Source organism: Artibeus jamaicensis, unplaced genomic scaffold (genome assembly GCF_021234435.1).
Source record: "Artibeus jamaicensis isolate MK-2021 breed Jamaican fruit bat unplaced genomic scaffold, CSHL_Jam_final contig_2170, whole genome shotgun sequence".
NCBI classification, from domain to species: domain Eukaryota; kingdom Metazoa; phylum Chordata; class Mammalia; order Chiroptera; family Phyllostomidae; genus Artibeus; species Artibeus jamaicensis.
The window spans coordinates 1,852,886-1,870,175 of NW_026521445.1; the positions used below are offsets into that span (position 1 = coordinate 1,852,886).

The 17,290-nt window shown below is 46.9% G+C and overlaps 1 protein-coding gene across 5 annotated transcripts in view; it reads right to left on the reverse strand.

The window, feature by feature from the left end:
- Positions 1-17,290, reverse strand: part of KCNK2 (potassium two pore domain channel subfamily K member 2) — a 156,367-nt gene that overhangs the window by 79,730 nt on the left and 59,347 nt on the right. Inside the window, exons 1-2 of one of the 5 annotated variants that reach the window (XM_053658161.1) lie at positions 10,206-10,832; positions 7,040-7,350 (exon numbers count right to left, since the gene is read on the reverse strand). In XM_053658161.1, the coding sequence (XP_053514136.1) occupies positions 7,040-7,350; positions 10,206-10,251 (357 nt within the window). In that variant the 5' untranslated portion in view covers positions 10,252-10,832. Of the gene's footprint in view, positions 1-7,039; positions 7,351-9,740; positions 10,076-10,205; positions 10,833-17,290 lie in introns of those variants that run through there. The other 4 variants (XM_037159537.2, XM_037159541.2, XM_037159542.2 and 1 more) reach the window with 4 other exon arrangements.

Here is a 17,290-nt window from a genome sequence, read left to right on the forward strand (position 1 = left end):
GTGATGCTAATGGCTCAGAAATCACGTGTGTCATGTTTTGTGCTTAATGTTGCTAAGTACACATAAGTTCACTATCATGAATATATAGACTAGAGTACCAGTTGCATATTACAGATCACAGTAAAGAGAGTGGGACTTGGCGGTAGCATTTGACATAGCTAACCCCTCCCACTTTGTAACAGGTCCTCACTTGGCTCAGAGACCACCAGGCGGTCTGCTTTCCTCCCACCTGACCACTGTCTTATCCCCTCGCCACTGAAGCCCTGGGTGTGTTCCTCTCCACCTGTCCACACTCCCACACTAGGCGATTTCATTGGGCCTCAAAGCTTTAAACATCATTAATATGCTGATAAGTCCCAGAGGTATTCTTCACCTTGGACCACTACCCTGCATGGGTGTCCAAAAGGCAATGCAAACCAATCATTTGCCAAATCAGACACTGGCTCCTCGCTAAAACCTGCTCTATCCAAGTTTTTACATCTCGTTAACTGGCAACTTCATCCTGCCAGTTCTTCAAGCCCTGAACCTATGAATCATCCTTGACTTCTTTTTCTCACACTTCACATCAAATCCTGTCGAGTTTATTTTTGAAATACCCCAACTTGATCACATCTCATCACATCCCCAGCTTCCGTCCTCACCCAGACCACCACCGTCTCCCCCTCACTGGATTCTTGCAGTTGATGCCCGACTCTGCCCCCTGCATTCTCTTCCTCAGAGGACAGCCACAGCGATGCTTTTGACCTAAAAGCCAGATCATGTCCCTGCTCTGCCCAAGGCCCTTCCATATTCCCGTAACAGACTACAAGTAGAATCCAAGGTCCCTTACACTGATTTACAAAACCCTCATAGGGTTGTCCAACCTTTTGGCATCTCTGGGCCACACTGGAAGAAGAAGAATTGCCCTGGGCCACACAGTAAATACACAAACACTAATGAAAACTGATGAGCAAAAAAAAGATTTTAAATACATTTCCAATTTTGTGTTGGACCACATTCATGGCCATTCTAGGTCACATGCGGTCCACAGGTCGTAGGTTGGACACCCCTGCGGGATCTAAGCCCCTGTTATTTCTTTAGTGTTTTTTCATGTAAATTCCCTGCTTCGTTCATTCCTTCTGACCATGAGGCCTTCCTGCCAATAATGTGCCTGTCTCTGGACCTTTGCTGTCACTCTCCTCTCTGCCTGGCATGCCTTCCCCCAGACACGCACTTGTCTGCCCAGAGCTGACCGCGGACAGGCATGAAGTTCCATTGCACTTCACTTTAGTGCACTGGCATATACTACATTTTCCCCAAATTGAAGTTTCGTGGCAATCCTGTGTTGACCAAGTCTATTGGCAACATTTTTTCAGCAGCATTGGCTCACTTAGTATTTCTGTGTCACGTACTCTACACTATTCTTACACTATTTTAAATGTGTTCATTGTTATCATATTTGTTATGGTGATCTGTGGTCTGTGATTGTCGATGGTACCAGTGTAATCGCTTTGGGGTGCCGCCAACTGCACCCACATAAGACAATGAACAATGAGGAATAAATGTTGCCTCTGCTCTGATTGCTCCAGCTACAGGGCTTCCCATCTCTCTCTCCTTTGGCCTCCTTGTTCCATGAGAAACAACAATATTCAAATTAGGCAGTTAATAATCCCACCAGGGCCTGAGTGTTCAAGTGAACAGGAGAGTCGCACATTTCTCACTTTAAGCCAAAAGCTAGAAATTATTGAGCTCAGTGAGGAGCGCATGTTGAAAGACAAGACTGGCCAAAATCTAGGCCTCTCGTGCCAATGAACCAGGTTGTGAATGCAAAGGAAAATCCTTCAAGAAAATTAAAAGTGCTACTCCAGTGAACACATGAAGAGTAAAAAAAGTGAAACAACCTTATTGCTGATATGGAGAAAGTTTGGGTGGTCTAAATAGGGGATCATACCAGCCGCAACATTCCCTTCAGCCAAAGCCAAATCCAGAGCAAGGCCCTAACTCTGTTCAGTTCTATGAAGAGGAGAGGGAACTGCATAAAAAAAGTTTGAAGCTAGCAGAGGTTGGTTTAAGGAAAGAAGCCACCTCTACAACACAAAAGTACAAGGCGAAGTGGAAATGCTGATGTAGAGGCCACAGCTAACTAGCCAGAAGATCCTGCTAAGGTAATTCCAGAAGATGACCCCATTTAGCAGCAGATTTTCAACGTAGACAAAATAGCTTCCTATTCAAAGAAGATGCCGTCTAGGACTTTCATAACTAGAGAAAAGAAGCCAATGGCTGGCTTCAGAGCTTCAAAGAACCTGCTGACTCCCTTGTGAGGAGCTAATGCAGCTGGTGAGTTTCCGTGGAAGCCAGTGCTCATTTACCATTCTGCAAATCCTAGGGCCCCGAAGAATTATGCTAACTCTCTTCTGCCTGTGCTCTATAAATGGAACAACAAAGTCTCGATTAGAGCACATCTGTTGACAACATGGTTTACAGAATATTTTCAGCCCACCACTGAGACCTACCACTCAAAAAAAGAAAAGGTTCCTTTCAAAATATCACTGCTTGTGGACAATGTACCTAGGCAGCCTGGCGCTGTGATGGGGAGGCCTGCTAACCCAGTGTGTACTCTGCAGCCCACGGATCAAGGAGTAACTTCAACATTCAAGTGTGATTATCTAACAACTACATTTCGTAAGGTTATTGCGGCCATAGACAGGGATTCCTCTGATGAATCAGCAAAATGAATTGAAAGCTTCTGAAAAAAATTCACCTTTGTAGATTCCACTAAGACCATTCATTTGTGGTTCATGGGAAGAGGTCAAACGATCAGCATTAATAGGAATTTGGAAGAAGTTGACTTCAACTTTCTTGGGTGACTTTGAGAGGTTCAAGACTTTGTTGGAGGAAGTAACTGCAGATGTGGTGGAAAGAGCAAGAGAAGGAGAAGTACAAGTGGAGCCTCAAGGTGCGACTGAATTGCTGGTCTCACGATCAAACCTGAACGATGGGGGTTTCTTCTTAGGGATGAGCAAAATCAGTGGCTTCGTGAGATGGAACCTCCTCATGGGGAAGATGCTGTAAAGACTGTGGAAATGACAATGAAGGATTGAGAATATTATACAGACTTAGTTGAAGAAAACAGCAACAGGGTTTGAGAAGATCGACTCCAATACTGAAAGAAGTTCCACTGTGGGTAAAATGCCGCCAAACAGCACCACAGAGGGAGCAGCCATCAAAGGAAGAGTCATTTGATGTGACAATCTTCAGAAGCCACCACCCTGGTCAGTCAGCACCACCAACATCAAGGCAAGACCCTCCACCAGCAAAAAGATTATGACTCCCTGAGGGCCCAGATGATGGCTAGCATTTTTAGCAATAAAGTGTTTTTTAATTAAGGTATTTACATTGTTTTTGATGCATGATGTTATTGTATGCTTAATACACTACAGTATAGTGTGAACATAACTATTATATGCACTAGGAAACCAAGCGCAATTGTGTCACAATTTGTGTGACTTGCTTTATCATAATGTTAGCTTTATTACGGTGATCTGGAACTAAACCCACTATGTCTCCAAGTTATGCCTGTGTTATCTCTCACAGCGCAGAGAACTAACCACTATACGATCCGGACAGGCTAGAAGCCTGGAAGCCCTGGTTGTCTTTCAGATCACACAGTCTTCACCCTAGTTCAGTGCACCATGATCGGAAGAAAACTCCCAGTCCCTGGCTTCTTCTTGGAAAGGGTTGGAATGTGCACATAATATTCTGGGTTTTTAGGGTGCTGCCCAGGTGACTGGATTCTGTCTTACTTATCCCAGAGCTCTGAGGGGACCTGGCACACTCTAGGTGCCTGGGGGACACTGAGGACCAAAGTGAGCTAGCTGGGCAGCTTCCATCTGCTCCACAGGGCCCACGTACAGAGACAGAGAAAAACACAGCTTGGCAACCTCTCCATCATGGGGCAAGAAAAGAACGGAGCCATGCCGAACATTTCTGCTTTGAAAGGAGCTACCCAAAGGAATGGTTTCTGTCTTGCCCTAGTCAGAGTGCTGATGGGATGTAGCATATTCTAGAAACTGGGGGACCACTGAGAATAAAAGAGACCTGAGTGGCTCCCAATAGCTCCAGAAATCTGCAGTACTACTGACAGACACCAGAGGTAGCAAGAGATTCAAGCTCCTGAAAAAAGAAAAGGGCAAATCCATCTACTTTACCAGTCCAAATCCAGAGAAGATAATCCATACATAGCAAAGGCTTGAGAGGCGTCTCAAGATGGGATGGTTGGTGGAAGTCTTTTCCTATACGTCAGTCAGTCTGAAAAGGCTGAGAGAGGCGGCCATTCTTTCACATGGATACGTCACCACACGAAGTTACCAGGCGCACAAAAAAACAGGGAAGCTCAATCAAAGGAAGAAGATAAATCTCCAGAAATCAAGTTATAATAATATATGTATTGATGAGGTTTTAAAGGATGACTAAATGGGAAAATAAACATGGAAAACACTTTGAAATTTATGAGAATCATAATGAATAAAATGTAATTCCAATATGGGATTGCTGGCTCACTTGCCTTCCTCCCTATTTATTGCTGCTCTTGGTCCTTGAAGCCATGCCATTATAAAGATTTCTTTTATCAGAAGAAATTCTATTCAAAGAGAAAAAAAGTAATTTATTAGCGCCATCCGGGTTATAAAGGTAAGTCATACAACAACAAATAATAGGCAACTTCTTCATTGAAAAATACTGAATAAGCACAAAAATGCTTAAAATTTTTAAAAAGCAACAAGACTCAACCGGTAGTGAATATTAGGAAAGCTAAAGTGGATTGCCTGTGTGCAGCAGAAAGGAAAAAATAGGCCCTGTATTAAGCTCTGTTTGTTGCCATTCCAAAAACAACGTAGTAAAAATGATCAGTTGGCACCTCCAGGTTGTCTCCACCTGCCATGACCTTCAGGTCATTTTCATGATTCTCAATAAACCTGGGTGGTGCCATGCAGTGGGAGCGTTTACAGATTCACACAGAGTTTCCTTCAGCATAGTCCTAATTACAGGCTTTTTATCTCTGTCCAAGACCAAACACACCTCACTTCAGATGCTAAGAATCAGATGCTTCAACCCAAAAAAACGAGGATGAGGTGGAAGTAGGGGATAAGAAGATGATGATAGCAAACAAACTTGATGCTTTTAAAGCACCTAAATGCTTTACTGGGATTATCTCTTCATGGCAACCCTATTTGATACATATTCTTTCCTTAGTCCAGGTAAATCATTTATTTTTTAAAAGATTTTGTGTATTTATTTTTAGACTTTATTTCATTTATTTTATTTATTTTGATTCCCTAAGGGGAGGGGAGAGAGAGAAACATCAATGTGAGAGAGAAACATTGATCGGTTGCCTTGCTTATGCCCCAACTGGGACCAAACATTTGACCCAGACATGGTCCCTGACCAAGAATCAATCCAGTGGCCTTTCGCTTTTCGAACAATGCCCATCCAACTGAGCCACAGCCGGTCAGGGCCCAGATAGATCTTTTAAAGCTTAAGGAGCAAAATGGCTTGCTTAAAATGGCACTTCTAGAAGAGTACTCAAGTGGAGTTTAAAATACATCTACTTGATCCCAAAGTTTAGGCTTTACCTGTACTCTAAGATACCTCCAAGACAACTTGTAGCTCTTCTAAAACCCAAAGATTTCTCATACCTCTTAAGAGTATGAGGCGCAAAGAGAGTGAAGTAATAGTGATCTCACGTAGGAACAGGCAATGAGATGGGTGGGACCATGACATTAGTTGTCAGGTTCACTGTCACTACTGAAAATGTTGCTATCATCTAAAAATAGTACAGAATTCAGTATATAAGTCTATGAGGACCCTTTTCAAAATTTAAGTCAAATAGTGAAATGCAGAAGTGTCTGAATGTCATAGGAGCTAAACAAGGGTCAGAGAATATTAGCTGACCCTCATCTAATTTTCAATAAAACTTGAACTTGTGTATTCTCAAATGCAGAGGGCTCTGCAGAGCAGAGGTAGAAATTGAGAATTAGTGGCAAGAGGAAATAAAAGAGGAAAGGTCTTGGGACAAGAAGCTCTATTAAAACCAACAATGATTTCTTCCCTCAACCTATGATTTCAACTCATTTGAATGATGTAAAACCAACCATTAGATGAGGGTGAATGTTTTCAACAACCAGTCAGACCTCTTGTTAACAGAAAGTTCCAGGGCTGCCTTCTCAACCAGGCTTGACTTCCGTTTGAGGCAAAAATCTACAACAAAAATAGAGCTACTCCAAGGAGGCTTAAACTGAAATGTTTAAGTCATTTGGGGATTAAATTTTAAAACAAAAATGTTTCTCCATAAAGATACTAACCTGTTATCATCTAATAAATTAAAACTAAATTCGTTTTTATTCAAAAACTCTGTTTTTTGTGCAGTAATAAATTGCTTTTCTTTGGGATCTGGAGATGCAATGACCAATCACCCTCCTAGACGGCTAGCAAAGGCAGTTATCGGAGTTATCCTTTGTCCTGATGGGCCATGAGGGGTGCCTATGGCAAGAGGGTCACACCAGAGACTCATCTTTCCTATCTTACCACGGTGAGTGCCATGATTGACACTCCTGGTCTGCCTTATATTTTTCTCTCATTTGCCCCAGCAAAGCATCTCTGTCAACAGAGGTCATTTAACCAGGAGGGCCTCCAGCAAGCTCACCCCCATGTCCATGAACGTCCACTGGCAGTTCCAAAGCAGGGCAGAGGGAAAAAAAAGCAGCGAGACACCAGGACAGACATACAGACGAGCAGGAACAGAAGAGGATGAGGAGGAACGATGGGAAGAAGAGATAAGGGAAAAGGAGAAGAAAAGACGGCAGAGGTAAGAAAACAGGGGAGAAGGGTAGAGAGGAGACAAACTGTGGGGAAGCAGCCTAGCTGAGGAGGAAGGTGGACCAGGGTCCCTGCAGGGTACATCAGGACAGCTTTGTGCTCTGAGCTGTCTCCTCTAGCTCTTTCTCTTTCTGCCCCCGTTAGAGGAAGCAGAGGAAGCGGAGGAACTCCTGGTCTGGGCCGTTACCTGGATGAGTTCGTCCAGCTCAGTCGAGTTGACACAGGCGTGCTGGGAAATGAACGTCTGCTTCTGGATCACAATGGTGGTTCTCTGGGAAATCTCGTGCGGCTGCTCCAGCGCCTTGAACACGGTGGCTCCGATGATCAGGTAGAGGACGACCACCAGGAAAATCGTCGAGACCGTCTTCCATTTCATAACATTAATGGTCGTGTCACTCTCCACTCGAGAAGCAAGCACTGTGGGTTTCGTGGAAAACGAGAGCCTCGGTTTGGAGTTCTGAGCGGCAGATTTTGGATCCAGCAAATCAGGTGCCGCCACTGACAATGACAGAGAATGAGGGTTAGGTTGGAGGAGACCAGAGGGGTAGTGGTGGGCTTAAGGGATCAGCCAAGGTTTTTGACTGAACTCTGTTCCCCTGGTGGAAGCTCTGGGCCGTATATGAGTTCAAGGAAAAGGGGCGGAGTCTTAGCTCTCCGCTGCTATTGGGGATCAGGAAAAAAACAACAACAGGAGGTGGACCAGGAAACTTAAAAAAAAAATCAAAGCATGCCTGACTCTTCCTAATTAATTCCAAAATCTATATATGTCTGCCATGCGAGGCAACAAAAACTCAGTGAATTCCTAAGAGTTGATGATACTAGATATTTGAAAACTCATGGAGAAGAAGGCTCTTCCGTCGTTCTTCTCAAGTGCTTAACACTTCACACCACAAAATCACTATAATAAAGGCAATGCATTGTAAGTGAATTCGTGACTCAAGTCCTATTTGTTCAAAGTAAAACATTAGTAATTTTCTGGTAATACACGATAATAAATAAACCACAATAGCCCAATCATTTCTTTTTGCTTTATCCGCTGCAGTGGGGTCATGATTAAGCACTCTCTAGATTTTGCTATTTGATCTCTGACGTGTTTATAAAAATAAAAGTATTGCCACCCGTTTTGGCAGAATCCTTGGTGCAGATGAGACATGACTAGTTTCTTCCATTTCAACAGCGAACATTATCAAGAAAAAAATTAAACCCTTGTCTCACACCTTGGACCCTACACCGCTCTGTGCAAAGCTAATTGCTGCATTAGAGTGAATTTATGTGTTCTCTTACAAATTCCCATATACTCTGAGGTGAATCTAAATTCATTTATTATTTATCTCAGCTGTTCAAAAATATCATTAATGGATTCCTTTTTAGCAAATACAAGAGGTACCAGATTTCCACTTACTGAGGGGAAAATAAGTCATTTACTACAATACATTTGACTGGAACAGAAACATTAAACCAAAAGGGGTAATAGAATGGCCCCAAAACAGGGGGTGCGAGCCACTGACACAGCTAGAATAATCAATTATTTAATTGATTATGGTTGTCCATGGTTGTTACAAGTAAAATTATTGTGTATAGTATGGGTTTAATAAAATGATACCCTAATCTAAAAGGCACTTTTGGGTAAGCATGGATATCCCTATGGAATAGCACCCAAATACCCTCCAGGAACCTGAAATTACTTGAGAAAAAGAAGGAAATAGAGGGTGTCAGCTTTCACAGGGCGACATACATTGCCCTCCTGTCTACCAGAGTTAAATGTAGGGCTACCGCAGTTTGAGTTCATAAAATAAATCTTCAGCTACCCATCACACACACACACACACACACACACACACACACACACACACACGGGCTTTGCAAACCCAGGTATGTTCAGCACCAGACCTAAGCAGTGTTGTAAAATGATGGCAAATCTCTAAATGGTTCTCATTCTGAGGAGATGAAGTCAGGGCTTAATGAGGTAACTGTACCTGTATATACGTGAATCTCCGCACACCTGCATTACAGAAATCTCCTATGGTCCAACCTCTTCAGTACAGGGATGTGCAGTCTTCCCTCCCTGACACACTCCTCTGCTCTGAATAAAGCCCTGCACTAGGAGACACCTTTAACAGCTAATGTTTACACAGGCAACTTCACTCAAAATTAGCACTGCAAATGTGTTCAGTATTTTAATTTTTTTAAAGAAAAACTTTTTAAATAGAAAAGCTGATAATAGCTAAAAATTACTGTCATCTGCTGTCTAGCCACCCCAGCCAACCTCCCAGCCTCTTGATGAGTCTGATGAAAAATAAAGGTCATCATCTAAAATTAGGCTGTTTTTGAAATACAAATAACAAAATCACACAGAAGCTCAATATCTCTCTGAAGAAAGCTTCCCAAGACTTTCTCTCTAGATCTCTGTTCTTCCTTATTTCTGTTTTTTTCATATTAGTGGTTTCCAGTCTTGTAGAACTGGAAAACCCCAAGACTGTACATGCATGCTCCCCAAATCCCAACTGTAAATCTCACTGCCAAACCAGACCTTATCATTATGTGCCTTTGGAGAAGGGGGGCAGGTATTTTTTTAAACATTGTGGGTGTCTCTACGCTAATACATTTCCTGATGGAGTTTAATTCTTTTAAGCTATTGCCCTATTTTAAATTAACATTAATACATATAATGCACATTTGGCAGACAGAATGGGCACCAAAATAAAACAACGGCCTTTCTTCTCGGTCTAATGTGGGGAACCCTCTGGGTTTCCATCTCCATTGCTTTGGTGAAGAGAAGCCCCTCAGCACGAGGAATCCGAGACCAGCCCCCTCCACACACGCCGAGCACCGCCACTACCTCCCTGCTCTGCCCCCCGCACCTCTTAGTCCACGTCTCCCATCCTCACCCAGCTGTGTCTTCCTTGCTCCACTCCCGGGTTCAATGGACGACTCAATACCAGGAGAAACGAGCCTTTTTCAGCACCACTGCCAATCCCACCACGCGACAGGCAACAAGTGTGACCAGGGTCACCTCGCGCCCTGCCAGTCGGCTACCCCGAGGGCTGATCCTCCTCCTCCTTGGGAAACTCCCCCCCAGGTGTCTCAGACCCATCCCCAGGGCAGATACCAACCCTCAGGCACCAGCGGGAGAGGAGGGGTTGGGGGGAGAAGCAGCGAGGAGGGGATCGGGGATGGGGGATACAGGTTTGCCTCCAAGCCCAGATCAAGACCCAACACCTTGGACGGGAAACGAAGGTGGAAAACGTCCGCTCGCAGCCCCAGGGGCGTTTGCAGCCCCCCCCCCCCCCCTCCGACAGGCTGGGGCGGGAAAGCGCGGGGCGGGAGGTGGACGGGGGTCCCCGAGGTCTCACCTCCTGCTCTATAGCCGGGTCTCTCCCGCGAGGCGCTGGGAAGCATGAGGCATGCAGCATTCAAAATGTTTTTTAAAAAGACGGACTTGAACCTTCTACAAACACGCCATTGTACTCACTTCTTATTCAGAGACCGGCTGCGCGCTCCGAGCTGCACGGGCAGGCATTTTCCCCGGCTTTGTTTTACAAGGTGGGGAGAGCCGGGCTGGACGCGGGAGGGGGTGGGGGGAGCGTGAGAAGAAACGAAATCGCGGGAAGGAGGGGACACCGGCGGGCTGGGCAGAGGGCGAGGCCGAGGCCAAGTTGGGCTCCGGCGCCGCCGCCCCCGCGCGCGCCTGTGGCCGGGCCCGGGTCACCCGGGGAGCGCGGGAGACCCGGGTCCCGCGCGGGCCCGCAGCCGCCGCCGCCGCCGCCGCCGCGGAGCGCTCCGCCCCGGGCTCGGCGCTGGCCCGGCCCCGGCGCGGCTCGGGGGCGGTCGGTGCAGCCCAGGCGGCCCTGCGCCCCGGCGTCTTTGTGCGCGAGCCTCGCGCAGCCCCTCTTCGCATGTCTTTGTGCGTCTCCCCCGGCCGAGCGCTCCGTGCCCCGCGCGGCTCTGGCCCGGGCTCGGCCGCGCTCCGCGGCGCTGCCTTCCAGGCTCGCCCGTTCCCTTCCCTCCTTTCGGAACTCCCTCCCCTCCGCCGCTTCCCCACTCCCCCCTCCAACGCCCGGGCTCGCCTCTCCGCACCCCGCCCAGCCCAACCCTCGTCGGCGTCGCCCCTGCCAGCCGCTCCCTTCGCAACCCCCCCTCCGCCCGCCCCCCGTCGGGGGACGCGGCCCTCGGACTCACCTGCTGCCTCTTCTCTCGGCCCCTTCCACTAACCCTGGCCCTGCCCAGACCCCCGCTCTCATTCCCCCGCACGCTGGGCTCCAACTCCTCTCCCTCCCAGGCGGGGTGAGTGGGGTAGAACCCAGATCCGGGGCTCGGGTTCCCGAACCCCTTGCACGGGAGCATCCTTCCCCCCGTTTGGGCCCCCAGGGTGGTGCAGAGAAGTGCCCCTTGGGCGCCGAACACCTCTGCCGCAGGGGCGGCCCCGGGGGTGCTGGCTTCTCCCTCCTGCCTGCGCCTCCGTGATCCAGTCACCGGCAGCCCCCTCCCGTTCTCCAAGGGTGCTTGACCTGGGCAGGGAGCTCGGGGCAGAATGTTCCGAACAAAAAGGATGGGGAACGCACCGGGAGCCAGGGTGAGTTCATCGAGGGATGCAGAGAAAAATTGGTTAGGGTCTCAGAGCAAGATCCCTTTGCTGGGGACTGGGGTTGCAAATGTTCTCCTTAGAGCAGCGGGGTGGGACACCTCGGACTTCTCAGTCTGTCTGGGCGCTCCCCACGCACCTCTGCTTCCAGATCCCCGCTTGGCAAGTACCGGTCCCCGCCCAGACTCTTCGACCGCCGCGCGGGGGCCGCGGAGGTGGCGGGCGCGGGTGAGGGAACCGAACCTGCAGAGGCCGGGCAGGCAGAGTCTAGGCTGCCGCTGTCGTGGGCGAGTCCTCTCCCCACACTCGGGAGGCAGCGGAACTCCTGTCCGTTTGTGAATTCGCTCTTCTTTCCACTTTGGCAGAGGGAATCCCCAGCTGACCTCCACCCTCCCACCTCCACCGTCTTGGAGAAAGGCTGCTTGGCCAGGGTGGAATCTTTCCCTGGTTACAAGGAGAGCTTCCTAAGGAAAGCTATCAACTGCAGACGTGAGAAACAAGTGAAGGCTACAAGCCATGAAGGAGGCAGGTGGAGCAGAAAGACTCGTGATTGTAAACAGAGTTGCCCCCCTATCGCAAGACTGTGGCCATCGATGATTTGAGATGTCCAATTATTTTGAAAATTCCGGGAGCGATTCAGCACCTCCTTCTCCTACTAAAAATGCCTTCCTTGTTAGGAATTCCTTCCTGCTGGAATGGAAATATGTTTTTCCTGACTTCTGCTCTCAGTAATCATAGAATCGGATGTCCTTTCTAAGATGTAAATCGGATCCTCTCATTTCCCAGATGTAAAACCCTTTCAAACTCTCTAGGTCACATACAATGTGCTTTCTGGTCACTTCTCTTTCACTCCAGGCCAGCCTGGGTACTGTCACTTCCTTACACGCCTTCCCGGTGCTTGCCCCAACCTCAGACAACTAAGATACTGTATCAGGAGTGTTCTCCGGAGAAACAGGGGGGCCGAGTATGCTATGTGTAAAAGGTTGGGTTTAAGGAATTGACTCACAGGACTGTGTGGACTGGCCAGTCCATCTGAAATCCTGAGGGCAGTTCTGGCAGACTGCAAACTCAGTCAAGTCGATACTTATCTTGAATTTCTTTTCTGGGAAACCTCAGGTTTGGCTCATGAGACCTTCAACTGATTCTTGAAGCCTCCTTACATCATCCAGAGTAATCTTTCCTTAAAGGCAACCGATGGTAGATGTTAGCCACCTCTTCAAAAACGCTTTTGTAGCCACCCTTAGATAAGTGTTTGACTAAGTAACTGGGTATGGTAGCCTAGTCTAGCTAACACGTAAAGCCAACCTCACCAGTATTATCCTCCAGATTCCCAGGTGTCTGGAAATGTCTGCTAAATCCTGACTATTCACTTTCTGAAGCAACGGGTACTTCCATCTTTGCCCTTGTCACATCGGCTGCACTTGTCCCATTATGTTGTGCTTTTTAAAAACTAGACTGTAAGCTCAGGGCGGGAATTAATCATGCCTCTCTGTTCCCATGGTATCCACGGTAACCAGGGACTGGAACTAACCAGGTGTTTGATGGACACCTCCATGAAGGTGTGAGTGCTGACCTCATTCACGGGGTCTCCCCGCAGGTGTTTGGAACCAGAGTATATACATATACAGGACATGAGATGAATTCACCACCCTCAGAACCATTTTCTACCCTGTTGCCAGCTTTTTGTTCTCTAGAGGAAATGATCCCAAATACTCTGACACTCTGGGTGAGTATTCTTCTTCTCCTTCTCCTCATTCTTCTTCTTTTTCTTCTCTTTATATACATTTTCCCTTTTGTTCAACAACTTGGTGATTCTTTATTCCCTCTGGGTGTTTTGCAGATTTAACCATGTCCTGCCAAGCACTGGTCCCCTGTCACACTGGTTAATGCTTACTGCAGTAGGGGATTAACTCATGGTTCAAAAATGCCTGTATAGCGCTTCCTTTTTCCCAGACTCACGAGATGTGGGACTCGCCACCTGTCCCAAAGGCTGAAATGCCATCGCTCCCTCCTTTTCTTCATCAATTAGTAGGTCGCAGTCGTCCTCCTAGGTCCCTTTTTGCATTCTTGTCACATTAAGCACACATGCATGGAGCGTGTGTGGGGAGGGGTGGACTTACTTTACAGAGACATTAAAACAAATTTTTTAAAAACAAAAAAACAAATTTCAAACTGTCACGTTAGCAGGAATCATTCCACTGCGCCAGCCTCCACCTCACGAACAATTTGGAAGGACCGAGAAGCCAGTCCCTACACTCATCTAGCGCTGTTTGGCACTGCAGCTCCCTCACGGCCCCCTCAAGTAAGCACTCCTACCCCTTTAAGAGCTTTATTGTGCCAAACACATATTAACTCAAGGTCTTTGAAGTAAGAGTTGGAAAAAAGGGAAATAGACTAGTTTGCATATCATTGCAACTGGAGAAACAAGGAAACAGGATGGACTGTCTTGTTTCATTTTATGCCTGAGTTACCCAATGCACAGAAATCCCATGAAGAGTATAACGGGAAGACTAGGTAGACGGGATTTCTTTTATACTGCAGGACACTGGACACCCCTGAATTCTATTTGAATGCATAGGAAAACCTGAAATATGTAGTTAAAAGATTTAGCTCCCCCAAATTCTGCACCGCCCTCATTCCAGGGCCTGCATGCCTGTTGTTCTGCTCTAACTAGCAGCACAAAATCCACAGAACTACTCTTTTATGCTCCTTCTGATTCCCTACTTTGGCCTACTCAAAATTCCACAGTTAGGAAAATGAGCATGCCACTGTCTTTCCCATAATTTCAATCAGACCTGGGATTTGGGCACCAAGGTGACTTCTTTGGTATCTTAACTCTACTATGTTTGAACCACGTGAGTTTGAGGGGGGGCCCCATTAGCTCTCTGGCCATTAGTTGCCTCAGCTACAACACAGAGGTAGTGCATTGAACTCACAAGAGGTTGTCATGAGAATTAAAGGGAAACAACATATATATGTTTCACATCGTAGGTCCTCAAAAGAATTCTTATTCTCCCCTGTGCTTGACTTAATCCTGTGAGCCAGGGCGCTTTTGGACAAGCAAGACCCCCACAAATTCCAACTCTATAATGAGTCTTGCCATGTATTTAATCTTCTCGATAACACAATTGCCCAGGCCTAAGATGAGGAGGAACAAATCACATTCATTCAATATTTTTGAATGCCTCCTAGGCACTGAATAGGAGCTCTGTGAATATAACAAGGTTTCTGCCTTCATTAAGATGGAAGATGCTAAAGAAGTACAAAATTAAAACTCAGATACCTGCAATATGGAGAGCATGCAGGGTGCTATGATGGAATCTAATGTTGGAGGGTCAGGGAAGACCTGGCTATGGAAGTGACACCCAAGTGGGACCCTGTGGATGAGCAAAGGTGAGATGGGGTGGGGTGGGAGAGGGGACAAGCACAATGAAAGGAAAGAGCTTCCTCAGAGGAAGAGACAGCATGTGGCAAGCCTGTGGCAAGAAGAAGCCTAGAGAACTCGAGGAACTCAGAGAGTGAGCATTGGTGGTGGACACGGATCAAACTGGAGAGGCGGGCGAAGACCAGGTCATGTGGCACCTGGATTTTAATTAATGGGACTTGGATGAATTTTCAGCAGAGGACTAACCTCATCAGATGGCATTAAAAAAATCATTTGGATTTCCATGTGGAGAACAGCCAGAGGTGAACAAAAATGGAAGCATGCAGACAGTGACTTTAGACATTATTGCTTTAGGCCAGAGATTCACGGTGACTTGGATGTCCATGAGAGATAGTAGGAGATCCACAGGGCTCTGTGATCCAGTGGGTATGGAGGTCAATGGTGAGGTCAAGGGTGGGCATTTTCCAGTAGGTTTCAGTTGACTGCAAACGGGGGAGACAGTACAGGCAGCACTTTAGTGAAATGCTTGCCTGATGTCCCTTGAACGGCACTAACCTTCCCCTCTCACAGCTTGTGAGGCTCACCCCTGACTGGGTGCAGCATGTGTCCTGGGTCTCAGCCAACACAGGCATGATTCCTGTCTCCCAGTTGGTTTGGGCATGGGCTTATGAACCACTCAACCAAGGGAATTTATGCCAGAGTTTCTGGGAAAAGAAACTTCCATGCTATTCCACTGACCTTGACCCCCAAAGCCTTAAAGACTTTGATGGCAATAACAGAGGACAAGCTACCTGAGAATGGAGCCATGCAGAGCAAGCAGAACCAGGAGGACCACATCCAGGTGACAACATCTACTCAGTCGCCTAAATCACACGACGCCGTACTGTACACATTTTTTTTTGGATAAGCCAGTTTCTGTCAAGATGTTTGACACTAGAAATCAAGAGTCCCATTTGACACATTGCAATATTAAATACTAAACAAAGTGAGAAATAATTTGCTTACATGGTGGTCTCTGAAACTGACCCACGATTCTTGCCTCCTTGTATTCATGGCCTTGGATTATGCTCTCCCCTTCATGGGCTGCTAATGAATAGAATACAGAACAAGTGATGGTGCTACCCATCCCTTCCATGGTTAGATTATAAGAAGACCTTGGCTTCCCTCTTGAATGCTCTCTCGCCCCCTCTTGGATTGACACCTCTGGTGGAAGCCAACTGCCATATCCTAAGGCAGCCCCGAGGAGAGGCTCACATGAGCAAGCCTGAAAGCAGCTCTCCCGAGGTCTTCCAGGAGCCATGTAGGTGAACACAGGAGCAGAGCCTTTCCTAGCTGAGCCGAGAGACGGCTCTTGTCTTAGACAACACCTTGAGTGCAACACCCTGTCTTAGGCAACACCCTGAGCCAGGACCACCCAACTAAGCCTCAAAAACTGTGAGATCATAAATGGTGCCCATTTGCAGCTGCTATGTTTTGGGGTCATTTGCTATGGTGCAATAGATAATAACACAACTTCTAAGATTTGAATTCCAAGGCAAGCTTGTAAAGTGTCGGTCAGACCTGAGCTATGCAGATTACTTTAAGAATGCAATTCCTAGCCTTTGCTAGGCAGTGCAGTTAGTTAAAGCATTACTCTACACACACAAGAATCAACCAATAAATGCATAAACAAGTGGAACAAATTTCTCTCTCTCTCTGTGCCCCTAAAATCAATAAACAAAAAAAGAGGACAACCCTTCAAAGGACAAAATTTAATCATTATGAAGTATTTGTGTCCTGAACTTAAAATGTGCCAACTAGCAGGGAAGTTGGACATCACTGGAAGAACACAAAGGAAGAGAAGAGGTAACAGTTAGCAGTCCCTGAACCAGCAGAGCCTGGAGCAGCTGGTTGCAAACGTGAGCACACATCTGAATCACCTGGAGAGTTTGTACGGCACGGTTTTTGATGCCTCACCTCTTGGTGAGACCTGAGAACTGACGTGAAAAACTAGTTCCCACGAGATGCTGATGCAGTGGTTCAGGAAGCACACTTTAAGAATCCTGGATAAAAAACAGTGTTTGGGTTCCTGGTGCTCTGACGGCTCACAGTTACAGAGGCCAGTTGGCGCCAGTGAGAAACTGGGCTACTGGGCAAATCAGGTCACTTGGCAAATTGTGGCCACCACTGGCACATGCTGGCATTCATTCTTAGTCTCAAGGGTGCACAATTCAAAAGGTCTCCCCTCACACGGTATCGCCTACCTGCACGAAGTCATTTCTGGTATGAGAACTACTTGTCTATTTCCTCACTCATTCAAGTAGCATGTATTAGGCACCTTCTATGAACCAGGAAGGCACTTTCGTAGCACTTGGGGGTATACAGTGTGAAGAAGGTACCCCAAATTTCTGTAATCATGGTGTTTAAACAAGGACAGAATGACAAAAGGACAATCATGTCTAAGCCCAGTTTGTTAAACATCATGGAGTTGC